The sequence below is a fragment of the Pituophis catenifer genome, unplaced genomic scaffold, assembly GCF_029215685.1.
Source record: "Pituophis catenifer annectens isolate HBS135680 unplaced genomic scaffold, rPitCat1.0.hap2 SCAF_1, whole genome shotgun sequence".
NCBI lineage: Eukaryota > Metazoa > Chordata > Lepidosauria > Squamata > Colubridae > Pituophis > Pituophis catenifer.
The window spans coordinates 296,672,377-296,697,697 of NW_027256881.1; the positions used below are offsets into that span (position 1 = coordinate 296,672,377).

Consider the following 25,321-nt stretch of genomic DNA (forward strand, 5'->3'; position numbering starts at 1 on the left):
TCCAAAACTTATTAGTCTCCATGTACTATCAATTTCAGTTTGATGAGCAAGATTTCTAAATAGAACTCGGGCATGCCCATTGGCAGCTTTGTTGTTACCCTGCTGCCACTTCACTGTTTTTAATTCCAATATGTCAAAAACATTTCGAAGTTCTTATTTAAAGTCTCAACCTTATAAAGAAAATCCAGTAAATCAAAATGTAAAATCTAGCAATGCATGAGACTTATCTGTATTATCTGAATGGCTAGCAGACAATACTACCCATTAAATATGATTTGGAACAATAACTACCCAGTTCAAGCTTAATTGTCAGATTAACATTGTTTATCTAACTTTCAGCTAGATAAGCAAGTGCATCATTTTAAAAACTATGCAAGATCACTTGAAGCAATTTTATTGTCTATGGAATATATCTAAACTACCTTTCTGGAACTGAAAAGCAGGAGTACCATTCTCAGCTCTATGGCCCTTACCCATTTCAACACTACAAAATGAAATTGTACAGGATTTGGCTATATTACAGCTTAGCATTTATTTAGGATATTTTATTCATCCTTACAAAGATGAAAATTCATTTTCATGGCCACAGATTGTAGATAATTAAAAATGTACCAGCAAATTATGAAAAATTGCACTTAATCCCTTCTGGAAAAAATGTATTTGACAAGTAATATAATAAAGGATAGCTTCACATGCTTTATAAATAAAATACAGTTCATTTTGCCATTTTACAAAGCAACAATATGAATTTTATATTTACATCTTCTGTATCATCACCTGAAATTTACCTGCAAATTAAAAAAAAATGTTAAGGAATATTTGTTTTATCAGAAACAACCTCATGTACTTCTATAAATTCTATTAATATTCAGGTTCAAGCATTTCAATTTATATTTCACAATGCAATCTGTTCACTGCCTTGATGAGTAGAACTTAACTGGAGTTAAGTAAAGTATGAGACTACAATCTGTTTCCTCCTCAACGGATTATTTCACATTCTGAAAATCCCATTTTTTCCTATCTAAATTTGAATATAATTCAGCACTTTCTATTTTCATACAGTTGTCAAACAAAGAAACTATCATAATTGTGGAAATTAGTAGAGAACTAAGAGCTAGCTAGCTCTGATTCCTGGTGCTTCAAATATACTGTATGCAGCTTTGTACCACATGTAGAGAAAAACTCTCTCCAGACATTTAGAAAAGATTTGTGAGTTGAAGCAGGTGTCCTGTTCAACTTGACAATTTTTGCTGAACATTACTGCCAATAACTACTGTTACCTTATTTCTTGGGCATCTCACTAATTTTACATTAAGGTACAGTATACTTTTCAGTTCTAGTATCAGTATTTTCAAAGCAACTGTTTTGTAATTTCACTTATTTTATCTTACAATTACACAGAAGAGAGCAGATTTATTTTGCTAATACAGCACATACTTACATGCAGGCATTGTTGAAACTTCAGCTGTCACAATACTCTTTATTCCCAAATTTGATAAAGCGCCTCTAATTAGTCCACATGTAAATGCCAAATACTGCAAGACATATCAAGGCAGAATATTCATGGTAAAACTCTAATCTTAAAATACAGTACTGTAATTTATAAAACTTATACTGAGAAAATACAAACTTATTTTTCTAGCCTGGAAAGGAAGAAGCTTGCACCAAATTTCAAACAATTAATGATTCAATGAGGTAAAAGTTGGAGAGAGGCACTTCTAATTATATTTGCTTCTGTTTCAGACTTCATTTAAAAATATGTTTTATCATTATTCCCAGAAGGATAATAAAGTACAGCATAATAGAGCTAGCATAGTTTTTCCTTCCATAATAGTAAAGGGATGGAGGGAATGTATGGGAAATGGAAAGGTTTGGGTCTTGATCCATTTCTGAAACATTAATTTTTATCTTTCTGCCCAAGTTCTAATGGAAGTTATACTACACATATCTTTCTAAAAATCAGAAGATGACAGGGTCAGAAAGCTATTGTTTAAGCCAGGGTTTCTCAATCCTTTTTCATCCATGGCCTCCCTCCAACTTTTTCTCTGTGCTTCCCCCTCCAGGTCCTACTACCAAAAGCATACATAGTACAGTAACTGGTGCATTTTCTGGCATCAACAAGATGCAGTATAATACATTTCTGTAGCCCCCTCGGCACATGCCATAGCTCCCATTACATGTTTTTCACATATGGCCCCCTTGAAATATCCTAAGGCTCCAGTTGAGAATCAGTGATTTAGATCATCAAACCCAATCCCCTATTTAGTACATGAATTCAATTTAAAGCACTACAGACAAATGGCTATTTACCCTTCACTTGAGCAAAACCAATAAACACAAGCATGCTATCATTTTGGGTAATGGATTTCAATGTCAAGTTATTTTTACTGTTTAATTTTTTTTTATAAAATTCAACTAGACACAGCTTTGTGTAACTTAAATACTTTATTCTGTGCCCTCCATTCTCCCTTCATTTTCTATGTAACAACCTTTCAGGTACTTAAAGAATGTGATCATAAACAATATGTATCTTTATACATCTTGATTTGTACTTTTAATTAACTTTGTTTCCGTTCCAATTTCTCTGAAACCTTCTTGAAGCACATTGCCCAGAATGGTGCTCAAATTGGATGCTAATTGATATGGAATGGTGTAGGTTATTTCCTCTGATTTGGAAATTACACTTCTGTTGACACAATGTAAAATTACATTCATTTTTTTCAGCCATATCCAACTTCTACATCATGTTCAGTTTGCAATCAACTACTATAGACAGAAGGCTGCATATTTAGCTACAGTATCTTAAATGTATATAATACAATACTGTGTTTCCCCGAAAATATAAAATCCGGTCCTTTTCTTTTTTTTGCTCCAAAAGACACATTAGGGCTTATTTTCAGGAAAACACGATATCAGGCTGGGCACCCCACCCCACTGATGCACACACAAGAGGAGGCAAGCGCATTGGGGCCAAAGGTTGGCGCACTCTGGGGCTGCAAAGCCCATGCAACACAGGTGAGTTGATTACCTGGCTAAGCAACAGATGGAGGCAGAGGCACAGGGGGGAGGCAGACGATCCGGGCGTGCCATGCGGACTGTGGGAAAAATGAGTTGGTGGGCCAGAGCAGGCAGCTGGCCACAGTAGGCTCGTCTTCACCTGGCGGCACCGTCAGCAGATGGAGAGAGGGACACAGGGCCAGGCAGGTGATCCATATGTGCTGTGCAGGCCGTAGGAACGCCAAGAGACGGTGAGATGGAACAGCTGGGCAGCCAAGGGAGGCTCATTTTTGCATCTCTCAGCTTGCCTGAGGCTCGCACAGCGCATCAGGATCACCTACCTTCCCCCCACCCCGTGCCTCTGCCTCCTTCTGCTCCAGTGCTGCCATATGAAGACAAGTCTCCCGAGGCCACTCCCCCGCTCTGGCCCACTGACCCTTGGCTTTCCCGTAGTCCATGCAGTGCGTCCAGATTGCATCCCTCCCTCTGCCTGCTGCTTGGACAGGTAATCAACTCACCTGCGCTGTGCGGGCTACAGCTGCTGCCAGACACAGCCAGCCTCCATGCCCTCACCACCTCCAGTGCTGGCCACCCCAACCCACCCCCAGTGATAACAACCTTAACTGGGACTTATTTGGGGTAAGGGTTTATATTAGGAGCATGCTAAAAAATCAGGTTAGATCTTATTTTCAGGGAAACACGGTACTATTGTCCACCTTAAAGGTTATCAGAATAGGGAAAATAATAGCCAGGGTATGTAGGAGATTGGAATCAGCATACCCATGTTGAATGGCAAAGGCCATTTGGTTCTTTTCCCAATAACAAAATAAGATCTTGTAACTGTTAATGTTATACTTAAGACCCTTTCCAAAATAGACTGACTATAGTTCCAAAGAAAAAAATGTGATGATAAAGAACCTATAAAGAGAACCAAAAATCTTTTTTGTCTTATAATATTGGTAACAAAGATGCATATCTAATTGTTAGAATGTGTTTAATTTTTTATAGATACATGTTTCCCATCCAATATTTATCTTCCAGATTTCACACAACAGTCTCACAAATTAAAAACAACAGTATGGTGGTTATATTGTTCAAAGGTAAAAATAATATTTTAACCCAAGTAAAATTATTGGACTGAACATGCTAGCACAATATCCTATGCCCTTTCTACATTTGCCCCATGCCTCACTTTTAGATTTTGCAATACTCAATAGCAAAGTCTGGAGAGATTTTTACTCAAATGCCATTGAATCAAAACAGAACTCTTCCTCAATTGGATGTGAAGAGGAAAAGATTGGCAGGCACTACACAATTCCTCACTTTACCAGGCTTTAGCTCCTCATATATTCAGACAAATCAGCACAGTATGCATATAAGGCCTAAAACACAGGTTGTATATTATATATATTATGCCTAATATACATAAGATGTAACCTGTGCACATAAGAGAGAAAGGGGGGGGGAAGCAGGAGACCACAATTTCATCTTCCTTCCCACATATATATGGAGACACAGAGGGCTTAATAACAATCCATGAAAGACCTGATGTTTTAAAGCTACTTTGACTATAATATAATATATATACCTTAGGGGCATGTTCCAAATACTGCTTTCCTGCAGACATTTGAGTCAAAAGACGAAATTTGTTATCCTGAAGTACATAGATACCCTGCAGAAATGAACATTTTCCACTTTAAATTTTATTTAATACATTTATATCCTGCTATTCATTTTAATGTTATATTCAAACATTTAGAAAGCTGATCCACATATCAATATAATTAGTTAAGATTGCCCATATGTAACCAAATTAGTGTTTGTACATTTTTTGTTAGGGATGCATTAGCAATTTTGCTACTATAACTATAGTCCTTTTATCCTCAATCAACTTAGAATAAATTTTCAACCTTTAAAAATTAATCCGTCAGTGCCTTGTTCTCAGAGTTTTTGAGTCCAATTGGACTCATGTTCCAAAAATATGGGAGAATCAAGTCAGTGATTAAAGAAAGAGACAAACTTTTAAAAAAACTTTTAAAAGTCTTCAAATAGCTAAAGATTATGGAATGGCTCAATTTGAGAAATAGGGATTTTTAAAAAGGTAACAAAGGGATAGAAAGACGACTAGTAATCAAACATGACCAACAAATTTGATAGGAAATAAAAGATGTATTTGAAAAGCAGAATATATACATTGCACTAGTGTATACAGGCAAACTGAGATCTAGATATGACAAATGAAGCAGTAATTTGCATTTATGATTTTATTAGCATGACTGGAAAGACAAAAAGAGTCTCTGTTATTACTCAAAATCTTCAAATCAATGTTACATGGGAAGGGGATTGTTAGCTAACTCAAACATTTAGTAGCATGTTATCAAGTGATTTACTATGCATCTATATGTATTTAGCAGACTTGGAATATATCCTAGATTCATGGAAATGTGGACATTTCCTTTGAGTACAGAGGAAATGTGGACAGCAGAAGTCAGTGGATTATGCTGTGTAATGTATCATCAACTTACCCTTATAATGATATTACTTACCCATATAATGACCATAGTAAACCTCATATTAGTAGAACTAATTTTTATATTCAACAATTTTCACTATATTTTTTTATTAATGTTTTAAAGATTACAATGAAAATGTAGACAAATATTATTCAAGACTATAAGTACTGCTGACACTCATCAAGGAGAAAAATAACTGCATTGCTATAAAAATAAACTTGACTTCTATGTACATATTGCTTTTATTTATAACATCCATTTACCTATGCACTGAATTGAAATGTCTGACAAGGAACAGAACAGCGCAGCAATGGAATATAGTTTGACTCCTTGTTCTACAAGTCATTATTCATTCTTACAATACCTGATGATTGGTCCTGAGGTTATCAATTTGTTTTTTGAATACAGTAGTCCAAAAATCTTTGCAAATAAACTTCATTATATCTAATTCATCTTTGAATCGGGCAGTATCTTTCGTGAACCTAAGAGAAAGCAACACAAATAGCAGCAGCATGTAATCATCTTCATATAGGATAATACAAACAGTTAGCTGTTAACAATCAGTTAAAAAATGTGTACATCCTATCAAATCAAATCTTAAATACACCAACAGATTTTATAACAGGAGATGGATGAGAAAAGTGATTGAATACATATTCTGTATGCAGAATATAGAGAACTCCATGGGCTACATTGAAAAAATGCAGCTTTATTGCTATTGCAACCACTAAATTATCATACAATATGCAATTAACTTTTTGCACTTTACTTACCAACTTTCTCTCTTAAATAGCAGCAATGGGAGCTATTTTTCATTTTTTTTTATTTCTTTGACATTAATTATAAAATATAACAACTCATGTATTCGATAATGATAAAAACACCAATCCCAATCATTTTCTTCCTAACTGGCAATAAAAGATCTACCTTTAGTATTTTACCAACTGTGGTCCTTTAAAATAAGGCGGCCATGGCTAATGGCCATACTTAATAATTTTAGAAGATCACAGGACTATAAACTGGATAATGTCAGCAAGAGCCCCAAAAGTTTATTCTTAGTGTAATATATCTATTTTAGGCATTGCACTAGTTTCAGCTATTTCCCATTCCAAATAGATAAAAACAATTACATTTTAGCCAAGGTGGTCCAAGAACTAAAAAAGGGGGTTGGAGAAATAGCATTTGAGCTTGGCACCACAGATTGCACAACCCCATTGTTAAAATAATAATAATAATAATAATAATAATAATAATAATAATAATAATAATAATAATAATAATAAAATAAAATAAACATGGCACTCACCTTTCTATTAATCCTTGTCCTACTCTAAACCCCATGTTTTCCAATTTTGTAATACAACGTCCATTTTCCTATAATTACAAAAAAAGAACCTTGCAGTTGTAAATAATCTATTTTAAAATGGTTTTAAATGGTTCTGCTTATTCTCTCTTAACTGTTTTAAGGTAGAATCAAAATGAAAGCAATTGTGACATTTGTCATGTAAGAGCAAAACATTGCACGTGTTATCCTTCTACAGTATTGTGCTAATAAAGGACAATTGTTAGTGTTTGTAGCAAAAACAGTCATATGGCATCAGAAAGACTGCTAGTGTCGATAAATGGGGGTGGTGGGAGGTACCCAAAGCCACTTCATGGATATTAAGGTAAATTCCACTAGGAAAGGAAACAAGACTTGTCAGCTTTCATGAGAAGTCAACTCTGTTGGGCTTTGCCTCTCCTGTAAGTCATCCAACAGGATGTGGCAGAAATAGGGATTTACAACTCCTCCGAATGGGCAGTTTTTGTCATTCATTCAAGTGACAGAATCTACTCTATCCCCAAAAAAAGGAGCCAGTATTGTGCATTATAGGAAGGGAACTTCAGAAATTTGCAAGGTAGTCCTCAACTTGTAACAGTTCATTTAGTGACCTTTTGAAGTTACAACAGCACTAAAAAAATAATTTATGACCGGTTCTCACACGTATGATTATTGCAGCATCCCTATGGTCACATTATCAAAATGCAGATGCTTGGGAATAGTTATGACGGTTGCAGTGTCCTAGGGGGTCATGTGATCAATTTTTTCGACCTTCTGACAAGCAAAGTCCATGGGGAAGCCAGATTCACTTAACAACCGTGTTACTACCTTAACCGCTGCAGTGGTTCACTTAACAAGGGTGGCGAGAAAGGGCGTAAAATGGGGCAAAACTCACTTAACAACCGTTTCGCTTTTAGCAACCGAAATTTTGGGCTCAACTGAGGTCACAAGTCAAGGACTTACCTGTAAAAATAAAGCCATACATTTACCATTAGAAAAGCACGGTTGGACATTAATTTTTTTTTTTAAAAAAAATGAACCAGACCGTTTCTTAGGCTAAAATAAGAATATGAGAACAAACCATGTCCTTGTTCTCTTCAAATCATCCCTCCCACTAGTATTCCGGGTTACCCAGCGCCTCCTCAGCCCACAGACGGAAAGGGAAACGTATGAATTCAGCGCTACCCACCCGCCTGTTCGGATTTATCCCAAAAAGACCAACGGGTTCGCCGTCTAAAATTATCTGTTCAGACCCTGAAGTCTGACAGAAACTCCGCCTCCCCTTCCCCGCCGTACGATCCCCAAAGAGGCGCCCCTCTAAAGAGCAGTTTGGAAGTCGGAAGCAGCCCTGGGCTCTTCAGGAGGACGAGGAGGAGTTGAAGCAACTGCTCTCAAACCGGAATCGCGAAGGGCTCCCTTCTTTTTCCCCCACACACGCGAGAAGAAACTTCACACTCACCCCATCGCCTTGCTCGGCGGCGCGGTACAGCCCGGACACCATTTCGTTGTGCAACAAGAGGAAGAGAGCTTCGTCCGCCATCTCCGATTTATTCATGCCGAGCTCTTCTCCCGCCTAGAGAAAGAGACCCGCGGCCCTTGCCCGCCCCGAGGCAATCGATGCAAATCGAGCCCCCCCACCGACCGCTCCGTTTGAGAGCCAAGGCAGCGTTAACAAGGCAACCGGCGTCAGCCTGCCGGGGCGGAGCTTCCGGACGTTCCGGCCTCGGTTTCGTTACCGCAGATAACTAAAGGCGGATACTGGAGTTGGCCGCTCTCCTAGCAAACGCGATAATAGGCGAAGGGCGATATTAAAATGGTTTCGGAACAACATGCTGGGTTCGTTCGTTTCGGAGCGAATTTCTTGCGGAAAAGAAAAAAAGAGTAACGGGAATATATTTATTATGGTGTGTGGTGGGTCAATGGTTAGTTATGGTTATCGGTTCAAGGTTGACTCAGCCTTCCGCCCTTCCGAGGTGGGGAAAATGAGGAGTCAGATTTTGGAGGGCAGTAGGCTGACTCTGTAAACCGCTTAGAGAAGGGCTGTAAAGCACCGTGAAGCGGTATATAAGTCTAAGGGCTGTTGCTATTGGCTAGAGCAGGGGTCTCTAACCTTGGCAACGTTATGCCTGGCGGACTTCAACTCCCAGAATTCCCCAGCCAGCTTTGCTTTGCTGGTATATAAGTCTAAGGGCTGTTGCTATTGGCTAGCTTTGCTGAATGGGGAATTCTGGGAGTTGAAATCTGCCAGGTTTAAAGTTGCCAGGATTGGAGAGCTGTGGGCTAGAAAGAATGGCTGGAAACCAGGAATTCTAGTTCCTCTTGGGGCACTAAACTGGCTGCATGACCTTGGGCCAGTCAGTCTCAGCTGGGGGGGCGGGGGCAGCAAGGGAAAACCACTTCCAAAGTCTTTCCCAAAAAAACGTAGGAAGTTTGTCGGGCAGTCGCCAGGAGTCGAGACTTGACTTGAAAACAGCCAAAACAAAGTACTTTTACACCTCTGTACTGCCAGAATCAAAACGGCAGCTCGCATAGAAAGTAAAATGTTTCGCACACAAAAACGTAATACCGAAAACTATGAATACAATTAAAAGGAGGCAACGTGAAGTCATTGACATTTAATTCTGTCTATACATCCATAAAAAGGCTCCTTTTAATTGGGGGTGATATGTTTTGAAGTTCAAATCACAGCTCCTGAAGCTTTATCGAAAGCTACAGAAGCGCGCGAATTTTACTAGGGATTGTCCTAGCGTGGAAAAGGAAGCACTAACCCTTCCGCCCATCACGGATTGGTTGTGCTGAGAGGTGATTGTCACTTGATTGGTTGTAAAAATGTCATTCTACCCGGGCATTTTTAGCTATTGGCAGGATTACAGAAGCAGAGCGATTAAGTGGTTGCGAGTAACGTTACGTCCTTAACGTCAGTTCTTCATTGGTTTAAGAACTTGCGCGTCGATTGGAGCAATGCCGTGCCACTCATACTCATAGGTTGGCCATTCGCTAGAGGTTACGAATAGCTCTTGGGTAAAAAAGGTATCACTCCAAACGTCGAGTTCTTATTGGTGAGTTCCTCGGAGCCACGTCACGACGCGAAGCTGGCCTATCTCCTTGCCCCCTTAACCTCATCGTGCTTTCCGTTGGGTTCCGGCTGGGTAGGCCGTGGTTGTGGTGGCAGGCATGGCGGTAGCCGTGCGGGCTCTACAGGAGCAGCTGGAAAAGGCCAAGGAAAGCCTCAAGCACGTCGATGAGAATATCCGCAAACTCACGGGGCGGGACCCCAACGATGTGCGGTGAGACCCTAGCGGGGGAAGAAGGGTTGGGGCTTCGAAAAAGGCTCGCTTACTTGAAGGGCTGCTTTTGCGGTTGACTCCTCACCGCGAGGCCTTCTTCGCGCCTTCCTTTCGAAAAGCAATCCGGGGTGTCGGTGGCCTCGCAGTTGCCCCCGTTACGGATCTAAGCAGCTCGGGCGCCGCCTTCCAATAGAAGAGGCCCGCGGTGAGCGTCCTCGACGGGGTTTTTTATTTTTTTTTTTCCTTTTTCCCGCGTCCGGATGGAAATGCTCAGAGGGCTATAAAAAAGAGGATCGTAGGGGGAAGTTTTGCTTAGGAGGGGCTTGCCCGGTGGTGCCGGGCATGAGCTGGGAAACGCTCATGCAAACACGAGGGCCCCTGGCGTTGCTCTTGAGAGGCGGGTGTTCCCTTTCTGTGCTTCCTTCGTCCTCCCGGCGATTGGCATTTCATTGTGTGTCTCCTCCTTTCCAGGCCCGCTCAAGGTAGACTGTTGGCCATCACAGGCCCTGGTGGAGGTAGGGGGCGCGGAAGCCTATTACTGAGGTGAGTGTCGGAGGACCTGGGAGAGGAACGAACTGTTTTAATACCGCCCGCGGTTCTTTTGCGGTGCGGAAATTCAGCTTCCGTTTTAACTAGTCGAGGCCAAATGAAAGCATCGGTATCTATTTAAGGCTAGCCAAACTTAAGTCTCACTTACCACTTTTAAACAAGCGCCGAGGTATGTGTTTCTGATAGTCATAACTGGGTGGCAAGCAGCCTACTGTAAAGTCACCGCTGTGTTACTGTTTGGGAGGCTCATCCTTTGTTTGGACTGCTGCTGCTGCTGCTGCCTTAAGAATATTGTAAGGGGATAGTTCACCTTCTCTCTAAAAAGGCTTATTTGTAGTAAGTTAGGGGGAAAAAAACTATAATCAACTGCACTTTGGATAAGCATACTGGAATTATACAAGGCTCTTTGCAGAAAAGCCGGCACAGAAGTGACTTCATCTGATCTGTAGATTTCTATTATAATTCTGGAGTAGACAAGCAAACATCAAGCATGATCATTGTTTGTAAGCTGCCTAGAGTAGCTGTGAGCGAATAGGCGGCTGTGTAAATTTTCTAAAAAAACAGTGAAATCCAAACATATTGTGCTGCTGTAGTCTACTACCATGATGCCACAATAGGTATAGTCGGAAGCTTTAGAACCCTGATGCTTTAGTAAATATATGCATGGGCGTGTGTGTGTGTGTTACTACTCCAATTATAAAACCTTTATTCATTTTACTAGAAAAATGCTTCTTTCTTAACAATACTACTAGTTTCACTTATTGCATTTCAGTTTTACCTTTCATGAAGAAACTAACAGCTATTTTATATACTGTATACAGCTTCATAGAGCATTATATGTTTCTAAATGTATGCATTCAGAAAGCTAATTTGCTGTTTTATGTTAGGCGTGGATTCTCGGATAGCGGAGGAGGACCCCCAGCCAAACAGAGGGATCTAGAAGGGTCGACGAATAGGTGAGCAGAGAATACTTACACCTAAGTTGAAGAATCAAATTATTTTTATATCTTACTATATTCAGTGTATCTGTTTCCTACATTTTGGATAATTTTCTGCCAAGATGCATAGACAATGTACTGTAGAATATGCCCAGTGATTAGTTTACCCACAATGTGTAGCTTCATTTGGCAGGTTTGCACATCACATTAAGCTAGCAGGTATCAGTATTTATTAAATTTATATCCTGCCCGACTCCTAGCAATTCTGGGCAGTTTGAAAATATTTTTTATTTTTTTAAAAAAAGAAAAGACTACAAACCTTTCAGATAAGAACAAAGGAAAAGAAAGTGGGGCTCAAAAGAAGAAAAGTGGGCTTCATCACACATGCTTTATGCCTGGACAAAGAGCCAGGTCTTTAGAGCTCATTGAAACACTAGGCAGGGTGAGAGCTGTCTGAGTCTTGGAGGAAATTTCATTTCAGGGGGCAGGCACTACTGTAGAAAAGGTGTGCTTCCTAAATCCCAGCAGATAGCATTGTTTAATTGAAGAAAGCTGGAGCACCCCAAATTCTGCCAGATCAGTTCAGCTGAGCAGATACTATGGGAGACTGGTGATCCCTCAAGTATTACACAACCCTTATACCAGGTATGGCTTTATAGGTAATGACCAGCATTTTGAATCACACCTGGAAGTAAACTTAACCAGTGCAGCTCATGAAGGAGAGTTATTTGGGTGTATCAGGTCTTTCCTGATATTACAGATAATCCTTGATTTTACAACCACTATATGGCCAATTTTTCAATCATTTTATGGTGATTATTACGCAAATCATACAATGGCAAAATAAATCCATTCTCCCTAATGGGCATTTTTTGCTAGAAACTAGCAAAAAAGGCACAAATTGTGAACGTGTGACTGCAGATACTGCAGCCAATGGTAATGTGAGCCAGTTGCCAGGTGACAAAATCACAAACGTGATCACAGGTATGTGTGTGGAGTTTGCAACATTTTGTGACGGCTGAAAATGCTGTATGGACTGTAAAGTACCAATCTAGTTCCAGACAGTTCTTAAATGAACATTTGTGAGATGAGGACTATCTGTAGAGCAGCATCCCTCATTACTAGATATCTATCAGAATTGAGTGTGCAAATACTTGTTTTAAAAATATTCCTTCCACAATGCAATTTAATAAAAGAAACTCTTATTGGCTAATGCCAAGTTCTGGAATTCTGCATAAGTGCACAAGTTTGATTATCTCAATTACATTGGTTGTTTCTGACACTTTGTATTACATTTAGATTGGCTGGTGAACGTCGGACCAGGAGAGAATCACGCCATGAAAGCGACGCAGAGGATGATGATGTTAAAAAAGTAAAGTATATTTGAAATATTATTGGGGCGTAAGGATAGAGAAATATATAATGCAAGACTTACCTTTGGCAAGATGAGCAGCATAAGTTTAATAAATGAATAGGCTTCTGTTAACCTAACTCTGATCTTTTTATGCAGCCAGCGTTGCAGTCCTCTGTTGTTGCTACCTCCAAAGAGCGAACACGCCGAGACCTTATTCAAGATCAAAATATGGATGAAAAAGGGAAACAAAGGTATTGCATGCTCTTTCATGTGATTTTAAATTTTCCCAATTCCAGCAGCAAGAAACAAAAGCAGTTCTATCACTTTGAAGAATGGTAGTATAAGTTGATAAGAAATGCTGACAGTATTCTGTGCTGTGAATTATACTAAGCAATTCAGCTGAAACTGTTGTTTACTAGATTATCTATAACTGTCTTTCCAACAAGCAGAGCCGTAGTATATCTGGTCATACATAAGCCAAAATAACATTTGGTACCCACCAACCTTCCAAATATCAAAGATATTTGATACTAGGAATGGACATTTTTGCTATTTGTTCCATTTCAGCTTGATCTGAACTGAGAAGGGAGATATTTTACAAAATGCCTGTAGAACAATGATCCAAACCAGTTTCTGAGTGAAAAATGCTGGCAGTACTTAGTTAAAATGTACAGGTAGTCTTCAATTTACGACCACAACTGAGTCCAAAATTTTTGTTGCTAAGTGAAAAATTTGTTCAGTGAGTTTTGTCCCATTTTACAACTTTTCTCGCTCCATTTGTTAAGTGAATTGCTGCAGTTCTTAAATTAGTAATACAGTTGTTAAGTGAATCTGGTTTACCCATTGTCTTTACTTGTCAGAAGGTTGTAAAAGGAGATCACATGACTCCGGGACACTGCAATCATCTTAAATGTGAGTCAGTTGTCAAGTATCCGAATCTAAATCGTGACCAGGGGGATGCTGCAACTGTCATAAGTGTGAAAAATGGTCATAAGTCACTTTTTTTTTCTATGCCGTGGTAACTTTGAACAGTCACTAAATGAACTATTGAAAAGTCAGGACTAACTGTACTAAACATATACTGTGGAATATAGCATCCAACCTTGGAAGGATAGAAGACTGATTCAACCTTGAATGACATCAGAATTGTACTCTGGGCCGTGGGCAGAGTCATGGTTGCTGATTTTTAAAAAAATATTTGGTTAATTATTAATAATCACATTTATAACTACCAACTCAGCCACAGAGGCCTGGTATTTTACAATATTTATAGCTGCTAGTGATCTTGGAAATTTTTGAAAAAAAAACTATGTATATATAATAAAATACCAATATTTGTGGTATAATTATATGTTTTCATTTTGTATTCTGTCAGGAATCGGCGTATATTTGGCCTGTTGATGGGTACTCTTCAGAAGTTTAAACAAGAATCAACAGTTGCTACTGAGAGGGTATTAATTTCATATTTAGTAAATTGTGCAGGAAAAATAATACTTCTGTATAATAGAAAAATACACAATCTGGTGGCCATATCAATTCTAGTCATGCGTATGTTTTATTTTGAAGCAACTTTTAGGAGGACATTTTAATTATGACAGAAAGCAAAATGTTTTTGGTGCATTTTCTCATATTTTACAAATAAGAATTTGAGATCATCAAAATCTAATTTTAGCAGTAGGGAAATCAGTAGTGCATTCGCAGTGATATAACAGATCTGAACTGTTTTATTTCAGTGAAGCAGGAGGTTAGACAGCAAACTCCTACTAGTCATAAAAAGTTACAGATAAATCCTGTAGATTGTAGCCAGTAGTGTCATTCCACAAGAGAAACAAGCTTCCAGTAACAGAATTTACCTCCATCTGATTACTGAGCATATTTGATCTCAGTTTCTTAATGCCATGGTTCACTTTGTTTAGGGGAATTTCTCCATATAATTTATTGTGAGTTTACTCTGTGGCTTGGCAAAGGAAAGACAGAGTAGGTAAATAAATTTTGCAAACTCCTTCATCCGCATATTATATTAGAAGAAACATCTGAAATACATTTGATCTTAAGTTATATTTTACGCAATTCTATACTACTTTTGATTATGCTGTTAATCTTATATAACATTGGGGACAATTTTTGTTTCAGTATTAATCTCCTTAGACCAAATCTCCATCTACAGTATATATGCTGGGGAAGAATACTTTTGTTTGCCTTAAAAGAATTGAATTGGTTCAGTTTGTGCATTATCATGACTTTCTTAAATAAGAATGCTGCTATTGAATTAACTATAAGCCATTCTAATTTAGCAAAAAAGAAGACAAGAAATTGAGCAGAAACTTGAAGTGCAGGCAGAAGAAGAAAGAAAGCAGGTTGAAAACGAAAGACGAGAACTCTTTGAGGAAAGACGTGCTAAACAAACAGAACTACGACTATTGGAACAAAAAGTTGAACTTGCTCAGTTGGTGAGTGGAAATTTAGTACCCGTATTTCCCGGAAAATAAGACCTTGTCTTATATTTTTTTCCCACCAAAAAAGGCACCAGGTCTTATTTTCCGGGGGCTGTCGTCCTCTGACTCATCTCACTTGTGTGTGTCGCTCCCTCTCCCCAACCTCCTTTTCACTGTCCGAGGCCTTCAGGAACTTCTGAAGCCAGGAAGGCTTTCCTGAAGGTCTGTGCAGCCGATCACTGATCGGCTGCACAGACCTTCAGGAAAACCTTCCTGGCTGCAGAAGAAATGGGCCTGGCTGCAACTGTCCGAAGGTGAGTAGTAGGCAGCTCCACCACCCCATCCCCACCTTAGCTTAATTTTTACCTGTGCACTCTGGAGTGGGTGGGGTCTTTAGGGCTTATTTGGGGGGGTAGGACATATATTGGGCGCACATGTAAAAATCAAGCTAGGACTTACTTTTGGGGTAGGTTGTATTTTCAAGAAAACATGGTAGCTATTTCATATTTGTTTTCTGGATGGAACCAGAAACAAAAAGAAACAATTTTTTTTCCAGCAAGAAGAATGGAATGAACATAATGCCAAAATAATTAAATATATAAGAACGAAGACAAAACCTCATCTATTCTATATACCTGGCAGAATGTGCCCTGCTACCCAGAAGATGTTTGATGATTCCCAAAAAAAGCTAAATGGTATGTTTTTATTTCTGTATTGCCATAGTAAAAAGCAGTAATTTTGGTAAGATTGTGCATGTCACACTAAAACAAAATCGTTCCTTCCATATTGGAAAATAATAAGCAGCTATAAACATGGTGTATTTAGTTTGTGATGTAAGTTCTGAGGCTCTGGTTTCTCATGGAACCATGAAAATTCCTCATCTGTTCACTATGTTAGACTAAATGAAATAATGTGTAGACTGTTAGCTGCATCTACTTACATATAGAAGTTTTCTCTCAGATTGGCAGTGTCTTACAAACTTGGCTTAAATGAAAGAATGTGTAGATTGTTAGCTCTACCTACTTATATACAGACGTTTTCTTTCATAGATTGGCAATGCCTTACAAACTTGGCTTTTGTGTATCTTGGTTTAAAACATGTATTTCTATATGCAAGTAGATATGGCAAAATAACAAATGTGCTGGTCATATGATGAATTAGAGGTGGAGTTCATGACTTTCCTACATGGATTATAATTTATTTGATACTGTTATATAAAGGGAGTTATTCAAACTATGAATCTAATTGCTATTTATTATATATTCCTTATTCTTCAGCACTGTTTGAAAATAGACGCACTGAATTTGCTGAGCAAATTAATAAAATGGAAGCCAGGCCCAGACGACAGTCTGTGAAGGAAAAAGAACACCAGGAGGTACAGAAAGAAGAAAAGAAGGAAGACCAGAACAAGGATCAGGAAGAGGGTAAGGTGGTACAGCAGGTGGAGGAGATGGAGACAGGTAATAAGAGCAATGATATAGAAATGGAAGAGGTAAGGGAAGAAAAGGAGATAGGTGCTAGTCATAGTGATGGGGAGATAGAACAGGAAGAGGAAGAGCAAAAAGAGGAAATGGAAGTTAAAGTAGAAGAGGAAGCTGAAGTTAAAGAGAATGACAGGCAGACAGATAACCAAACTGAGGAAGTTGAGCTAGTGAAAGTAGAAAGTGAAGGTATTCAGCAAATAGATGGTGAGCAGGATGTAATGGAAATTAATGAGGTAGATTGTACAGAGCCATTAGAAAATGAAATTAGCACAGAGGTTGAACCAGAAATGGAATGTAATGCAGAGCCAGAACAGGAAGGGCCTACGGTTGCCCTGGAAAAAGAGGAACCCAGCAAGCCAGAAGTTGATGCTGAACCAGAGGAGTCAGAAGAGAAGGAGCCTGAATCCATTCCAGTATCAGAGGCTGAGGTCCAGCCTCAGTCAGAGTCTCTGATTTGGCCACAGCCTTTGCCACTTTTGGAATCTGCTCAAGACCAAGCGCCACAATTAGACAAAGAATCTGTAGTGTCTGAAAAGCTGCCTGAAATGCAGGCAGATCAAGTCCAGGCAGTAAGTGTAGAAATTAAAAACAAAATTAGGAGCAGAAGCAGAGGTAGGGCAAGAAACAAAACTAGTAAGAGTCGAAGTCGGAGTACTAGTAGTAGCACTAGTAGTACTAGTTCTACAAGTAGTAGCAGTGGGAGCAGTTCTAGCAGTGGTACAAGCAGTAGTCGGAGCAGTTCCAGCAGCAGTAGTAGCAGTGGTACTAGTAGTCGAGAAAGTACTAGTAGTTCTAGTAGCAGTGAGAGTAGAAGTCGAAGCAGGGGGCGAGGACATAATAGAGATAGAAAGCATAGAAGGAGTTTGGAACGTAAGCGAAGGGACAATTCAGGAGTAGATAGAAGTCACAAGTCATCAAAAGGTAGCAGAAGAGATGCAAAAGGATCAAAGGATAAAAGTTCAAGGTCGGACAGAAAAAGGTCTATATCAGAAAGTAGTTGGTCAGGCAAAAGGACTTCACGGAATGAAAGAGACCGTAAATCAGACAGGAAAGACAAAAGGCGTTAACAGAAGAGACCAGGCTGCTACCCTAATTTTTGCAGCAGAAGATTACTTGAGTGAAAAGAGTCCATATAAGGAAGAAAAGGCTGCTTTAATTGCATGCAGTGTAAAATCTTTTGAAGACTCTTTACCAGGCAATTGTGCTTTTTACATGATTTTGTAAAAGGTTACTTATCAAATTATGTGAAGATGCAGATGTGTAAAATAAAATATTGAAACCCCTCCATTTTTTAAGTATCCTCTACTTCAAAGTTTCTTGTATATTTTAAAAGGTACATAGTTAAATTTGTGTGATTCAATTGTATCATAAGTCTCTTTTTGTAGAAATAAATGTCTTTTACAGAGGTTTGTGAGAGCCTGTTGCTGCTTCATCTTGCATAGAAAACTTTCTCCATTTATTGGCAAACTCCATGCAGAGTGTTTAATATTCTGCACATTAGTCTTTCCTATTTAATTGTAAAGAAGAAAGTGAATTCCCAAATCCCATAAAGAAGCAAGTGTCTGCTTTCATTTAAATTTGATTCAAGCTTTTACTATTGTTTCTTAAGGTAACTACCCATGTATGGAAGCAAAATAAGTACATCAGGCTAATTATAATTTTCTTGAACACATAACATTCTGTTTTGTGATTCCTGTAATTACATAAACCTTGCCTTTCTCTAGGATGATACTTAGTGTAGGGTTTTTTTTAAAGAAAAAACTTGCCTTTCTGTGTTTTGCTGTATGATAGAAGAATGCCATGTGTATCTTGTAAAGCTAGATTATTATTGGCCATCACACCCTTTCAAATAGCAGTATAAATGGATTGCATAGTTTGTTTGGAGCTAATGTTGTGCTTAAAAATGCCTGTTGAGTGAGGAAACTGAACTTGAACTTTTTTGTAATAAAGCAAATAGCAGTATAGTTGGTATGGAATGGTATTGTTCTGTTTTTAAGCTTTTTATACAATTAGTGTCTTTGTTAGCCTGTTCTGTAATAGTCCAAATAAAGTTAGCTTTATCTACATTGCTTGTTATTTTCTATTATTTAATAAAATGTTCTTTATCAGTTATCTGCCAATATAAAAATTCTGGTAATGTGAAACTAATTGGACTTGGAGCATTTGTGGACAGGTAACAATTCTAGGCTGAGTCCATGCTTGACACCACCACCGCCACACCAGGCTCTGCCTGCTCTTCTACATCAATTAATTATGAAGGAGTTTGGGATATTAAAATTCAAGCTTGCACAGGGCAAATAACCAAATATAATAACATTTACACTTTAGAGAATCTTTTCCAAGCCTTGGCATATAACCCTGAAATCATCAGATTACCTAATAGATTATGGTGCATTTCCAGCATTTATGGTTGTCCTGGCAAGTAATTTGTACTATTTCTTGGCTATGGCTGGAAGAAATTCATTCACTCTCATCACAAGAAATTAAATCATCATTTAGACATAACTATAAAACATGCAAGGCAATCACTCCTGCCAACAGTTACATAGAGTAAAGTACGAAAAAGAGATCCACAATATGGCTGCATTTGTTGTAACTATCTTGAAGTCTAAATCAGGGTTCCCCAGGCGGTGGCCTACTTGCAACTGGTGGCTCGCCGCTCAATTTGCATGAGTGGCGAGCCGGTGCACATGCACATGTGAGTTGAACTGCACTTATGCAGCCCAGTTCCTTTCCACCCACTAGCTGGACCACCAAGTCAAAAAGGTTGGGGACCGGTGATCTAAATGACATCACACAGCTATAAGCTGCTTCAGGATGAAATACCATATTTTTCAGAGTATAAGATGCACCTTTTTCCCCCCAAAAAGAGGGTGAAAATTAGGGTGCATTTTATACTCCAAATGTAGCCCCGCCCAGCTTCTCAAACTGAGGTTTCAGAGGCTGAAAAAAGCATCAGAAACAGCTTCAGAAAAAAAAGCCCCCAAACAACTTCAGAGGCTTTTTCTGAAGCTGTTTCGGAGGCTTTCAGAGACAGAAAAAGCAAAAAAAAGCAAGGCACAGAGCTTACAACCAAGGAATTGCTAAAAGTCACTTTTGGGAACAGCTGATTGGGGGTATTCCAGGAGGCTGCTCCACCTGCCAATCAGCTTTTTTCTTATTTTCCTCCCCAAAAACTAAAGTGTGTTTTTTTTTTAATAAAAAGTTTTTATTTTCTGATCAAACAAGTATACAATATAAACAATCATTCAAACTATCATCAAGAAAAAGAGAGAAAAAAAATCAATCCTTGGTAAACTCAATCTTCAACCCCTCCTCACCACCCCCCACCCCCGACTTCCCAGAACAAAAACAGGGTATAGATTTCACCAAACATTCGCTAAAATAAACTAGCTAACTGCAAGATTTAATAACTCCCAAGACCCCTTAACTCCCCTTTTACAATTTCATCAACCTCCCTTTTTATAGACTCAAAAGTAGCATGTAATCCAATAACTTAAGAGTTTTAAAACCATTAACAAATATTAAACATTCAAACCTAAAAACATTTTTCCCCCTCCTACTTTTCTCAAAGTTCAGATATTTTGAAATCTCATAACAAAAAATAAACCTTAGATATTCACTAATTAAATTTCTACATTTTTTAAATTTCTAAATTTCCCCCCTTCATTATTCCTCCCTCCAACTTTTAAAATTTTTAAAAGATAATCATCAACATAATTAACCATTAGTACATAAATTAGAAAACCAAAAAGGATTAATCAACCATTAATGCATCATATTTAAAAATCAATATTTAACTTTATACTTTTTCCCCCTCAGTAGTTATAACACCTAAAACATAATCATTTTTAACCATGAGTAGAACAACTGCAAAGCCAAAAGAAAAGGTTAATCTTCCATTCTTGCTTTCTTATTTTGAAATCTCATAACAAAAAATAAACCTTAGGTATTCACTAATTAAATTTCTACATTTTTTAAGTTTCTAAATTTCCCCCCTTCATTATTCCTCCCTCCAACTTTTAAAATTTTGAAAGATAATCATCAACATAATTAACCATTAATACATAAACTAGAAAACCAAAAAGGATTAATCAACCATTAATACATCATATTTAAAAATCAATATTTAACTTTATACTTTTTCCCCCTCAGTAGTTATAACACCTAAAACATAATCATTTTTAACCATGAGTAGAACAACTACAAAGCCAAAAGAAAAGGTCAATCTTCCATTCTTGCTTTCTTTTTATATTTTTTCCAATCTTTCTGCATCCCTCCTACTTCTATTTTGAGGAGGTTTTTCATTTTAATTTGAGGTCGATGTAACTGCAAAGATTGTCCCCTTTTTGAGAAAATTTCCTCTGATTTAGAGCCCCCAAATCGCCTCTTCATGCTTATATAAATCAGTTCATTCCTTCGTCTGTAAAACCAAAGTTTGTCAAAAGTTTGTGAAAAAAAGTTCAGTTGTTTCTTTTCTATTAAATGTATAAATGCCACTGGCAAATCTCCTTCATCTTCTGAAACTTCGAAAATCTGGTCATTTACTACTTTTTTCCAAACCAAGTCATAATTTTGAAAGATTCTATCAATTTTTCCGAAAAGAGCAGAGAATAAGCTCGAAAATTCTTGAGAAGATTCTTCCACCCTCTCTGCTGCAATCAGAATATCTCCTGAATTGTCATCATGCTCCGCAGTTGTTTTTGTCTCCTCAGTCATTTCTGTTGTTATCCCTTTAAGAATTGCTATTTGATTACTTATAGTTGCAGTATGATTATTCATGGCTTCTTTTATAAATTCTGTAAATTCTGCATCAAAATCCTTATAACTCTGTAAATCAGACAACTGTTTCGTCTCTGACACCTCCAAATAGCTTCCAGCACTTTCAAGATCTCCTTTCTTAGAAGCCATTTTATTTTAAAAAGATTTTCTTTCTTCCCACAACCATAAAATCATAAAGTCAGAGCCATCCTTTTGAGCAGCTTTCAGCAATTTCTTTATAAATCACCAAACGAAATAATCTTTTCCCAAACAGCTCTTCAAAATCTATTCCAGCAACTTAAAGCCAGTCTCTGAGCACGAGTCTATTAGCAAAGACTTTCCTTCTAACTTTCACTTTTAAAATCGCAACAAAGAAACGCCATCTTAACTTCCAGCTCAGAAAATCCAATTAGAAACATTGTATCCCCGGAGTTAAGTATTATACTTGCAAAAAGCTTGTCCTCCTGCTTCTGTTCCGCCTGCTTTTTTGAAATCATTTAATCTTCTGTTTGACAGCAGAAATTGGACGCAACGCCTAGCTCTGTAAAAAAAAACAGAGTCCCCCCGGATCCGGAGCTTCAGTGGGCTGAACGGGGAGCTCTCGCCCTCCTAACCCCTGGAATTAATCCAGGGGTTTTCGGGGAGCTCTACCCTCACCCACCTGCTCTCCTCCCCTTCTTTTCCCGAAGGGGAGATTTTCAAGCCGTTTGACAGCTGATTAACGCTGTCAGAACGGCTCAACGGAATCACGGGGGCGGCGGTCTAAAAAGACCGTCAATGGCGCTGCGGAGCCAACCCGGAAGTCTAAAGTGTGTTTTATAGTCCGAAAAATACAGTACTTTCTCAGAAAGATACAGTACTACCCAATCAGCAACAACTTTTAAAATCTGCTCCACAACCCACAGTTCAAATACTAACTACTCATTTTCTTGCTAAATATAATACTGGTTCAGCAAGGTAAACAGTTTGAGAACCAAATGAGAGAATTGTTGCCTGCAATTTCAGGCTTCATTATTAACATTTTAAAAGTCAGCATTAGCACTTTTAACATAGCAGTCTAGGCATCTTTTTCAACTTCAGAGAAACATTTTTCTATTCTTAGCCAAGGCCATTTCTTCTGGTATATGAGATCTTGCTTTTTCAACAAAAACATTGCAGAAAAGGTATTCTGTAAGTCCTTGAAAACACTGGCAAGTTTTAAAAGAGATTCAAACTTAACGAAGGAGATTGTAATTCATAAATTTGCCACTTAACAGAGTAACAGTTGCAAGGGACCTTGGAGGTCTTCTACTCCAACATCCTGCTCAAACAGGAGACCCTATACCATTCTGGGCAAATTGCTGTCCAATCTCGTCTTAAAAACCTAGGTATGGTGCACCCACAACTTCTGGGGGTAAGCCATTCCACTAGTTAATTGTTCTCACTATCAGGAAATTTCTTCTTAGTTCTAGATTGGATCTCTCCATTATAAGTTTCTTATCCTTGTCCTGCTCTCCAGTGCTTGGGAGTATAGGTTGACCCCTTTTTCTCTGTGACAGCCCCTCAAGTACTGGAAGATTGCTATCATATTCCCCCCCCCATCCTTCTCTTTGTTAGACTAGACATACCCACTGTTCATCATATTTTAAACCTCCAGCCTCCCAATCATCTTTGTTGCTCTTCTCTACACTCCTAGAGTTTCAACATCTTTTTTGTATCATGGTGACCAAAACTGGACACAGTATTCCAAGTGTGGTCTTACCAAAGCAGTGTAAAGCAGTATTAACACTTCTTGTGATCCTGATACTATCCCTCTGTTGATTACTAAAAGCCTATATGGATTTGTCAAAAACAAATCATGCCAGACAAATCTTACTGTGTTCTTTGACAAAGACACTAAATTAATGGACCAGCAAAATGCTGCGGTCATAGTATAGACTTCAGTAAGGCATTTCACAAAGTAGACCACAACCTATTTCATAGTAAGATAGAAAAATGTGGGTTAGCATCACCACTAGATGGATTCATAGCTGACTAACCGACCATACACAATGTAGTACTCGATGGAACTACATTTATATGAAAGAAAGCATGCAAGTTTGGCCCAGTACTCTTCAACATCTTCATAAACAATTTAGAGGAGGGGATAGAAGAAGTCATCAAATTTTCAGATGACACCTATCTGGGGGAATAGACAACACTTTAGAAGATAGGCTCACAATCCAGCAGGATTAGACAGACTGGGTCCTATTCAACAATACACAATTCAGTGATAAGAAAAGTAAGGCTTTACACACAAGAAAAAAAAACCAAATCCAGAGTTATAGAATAGGTGGTAAATATGAGCTAACAGTGTGCTAAGCCTCACATATAATCAATATCCTTTACTGTTTGATCACTTGCTTTCTGATGTCAATTGTTTCGGTACCCTATAAAAAGACTTGGGGACCCTTCCCAATAAATGTATTTTGATTTGCCTGAATTATTTCATGATTCATATTTTCAGGTGGACAAAAAGCATCTTTGCAAAGGTAAAAATGTCTCTCAAATTCAGGGATCAAGTTCTCAAAGCTTCATGCCAAACTCGGCAACAATTTGGCAACAATTCTCTTTACATCTTTTTGGATATTTCCTCTGAGTTGTCTATCACCTCTAAATTCTGTAAATATTGTCTGAGTTCAGTCATCTAAATCATTGATAAAATGTTCAACAGCAGAGGGCCCAGAAGAGCACAGAGACACGTCACTCGGAATTTCCCTCTCAGCTGAAATTGAGCCATTAACTAGCCATCAACTCTGAAGTTGACCAAACTGGGGCCATTTTCCTTTTTGTAGTTTCGCTAGGGAGGTTTCTCTTCCTCATTGCTTCAGGGCTTACACAGCCTGGAGCGAAGGAGCCAGGGAAGGGGGTGTAGAGATAGCTGGGGTATTGTACCCTAAATAAAATTATTTCCCATGGGAATCAAGGACGTTGGTGCAGGTGTTTGAAAGGTGGAGACTATGGTCACTTAGCAACTGGGACTGTATGCTGATTGGACCATGTGACTGGAGACTTGGGGGGGAAGTGACAAAGTTTCACTTTTAATTGGGTGAAAAATCAATGGGAATTTAGAGCTGTTTTTTCACCAGGAACATGCCAATTTGATATGTCCCAATAAAATGTTTTTTGAGGAAATTGCCTGCCTCGGAGTTCTTATTGAATGGGATGTATTACTTGGAACCCTGACACTAGCACTTTTGGAGTGCAATCATTCCACCAACTGGAAGTTCTTCTAAAAGTTTCATATAGTTTAGTGATTAAGACACCAGACTAGAAATCAGGAGACTGTGAGTTCTAATCCCACTTTAGGCATGAAAATCAGCTGCTGACCTTGGGTCAGTCATTCTCTCTCAGCCCAACTCACTTCACAGGGTTGCTGTGGGGAAAACAGAAGAAGACAGGAGTATTAGACATATTCGCCACCTTCAGTTATCTATCAAAAAAAAAGTGCAATAAAAATAAATAAAAATACCATTTCAGGATGAGCATCCTGAAAGGTGTAAAGATTTTGCTGAGGTCCAGATACATGATGTCTACAAAATGATCTATGAAGCTATAAACTTTATCAAAGAAGGAAATGAAAATTAATTTGTTAAGATTTGTTTGAACCTGAAACTTCAATATAATCTTCAAAGCTTTTTGTTTCTTTCATTATTTGGTGAAT

At 38.4% G+C, this 25,321-nt stretch overlaps 2 protein-coding genes across 2 annotated transcripts; one reads left to right on the forward strand and one right to left on the reverse strand.

Annotated features, from left to right (window-relative positions):
- Positions 1-314: 314 nt before the first annotated feature.
- Positions 315-8,511, reverse strand: TRAPPC6B (trafficking protein particle complex subunit 6B). The gene is made up of 6 exons (XM_070931400.1): positions 8,291-8,511; positions 6,817-6,884; positions 5,875-5,992; positions 4,586-4,669; positions 1,442-1,535; positions 315-788 (listed from the first exon to the last, which is right to left on the reverse strand). The coding sequence occupies exons 1-6, from the start codon at positions 8,384-8,386 to the stop codon at positions 757-759; spliced, it is 492 nt and encodes a 163-aa protein (XP_070787501.1). The 5' UTR covers positions 8,387-8,511; the 3' UTR covers positions 315-756.
- A 1,413-nt stretch (positions 8,512-9,924) lies between these two features.
- Positions 9,925-18,944, forward strand: PNN (pinin, desmosome associated protein). Its single transcript, XM_070940617.1, has 9 exons — positions 9,925-10,118; positions 10,590-10,661; positions 11,555-11,623; positions 12,905-12,977; positions 13,116-13,210; positions 14,335-14,410; positions 15,254-15,409; positions 15,951-16,089; positions 16,672-18,944. The coding sequence occupies exons 1-9, from the start codon at positions 10,006-10,008 to the stop codon at positions 17,943-17,945; spliced, it is 2,067 nt and encodes a 688-aa protein (XP_070796718.1). The 5' UTR covers positions 9,925-10,005; the 3' UTR covers positions 17,946-18,944.
- The last annotated feature ends 6,377 nt before the right edge of the window (positions 18,945-25,321 follow it).

What these genes read in the sequence shown, in the direction of transcription:
- TRAPPC6B (XM_070931400.1), bottom strand. Translation starts at nt 8,386, where the DNA reads ATGAATAAATCGGAGATGGCGGACGAAGCTCTCTTCCTCTTGTTGCAC. An exon ending in GGACAAGGATTAATAGAAAG is followed by an intron (nt 5,993 to 6,816) that starts GTGAGTGCCATG and finishes GCTTTCTCTTAG; the next exon opens with GTTCACGAAAGATACTGCCC. An exon ending in AGTTTCAACAATGCCTGCAT is followed by an intron (nt 789 to 1,441) that starts GTAAGTATGTGC and finishes TTTAATTTGCAG; the next exon opens with GTAAATTTCAGGTGATGATA.
- PNN (XM_070940617.1), top strand. Translation starts at nt 10,006, where the DNA reads ATGGCGGTAGCCGTGCGGGCTCTACAGGAGCAGCTGGAAAAGGCCAAG. An exon ending in CGCGGAAGCCTATTACTGAG is followed by an intron (nt 10,662 to 11,554) that starts GTGAGTGTCGGA and finishes GTTTTATGTTAG; the next exon opens with GCGTGGATTCTCGGATAGCG. An exon ending in TTCCCAAAAAAAGCTAAATG is followed by an intron (nt 16,090 to 16,671) that starts GTATGTTTTTAT and finishes CTTATTCTTCAG; the next exon opens with CACTGTTTGAAAATAGACGC.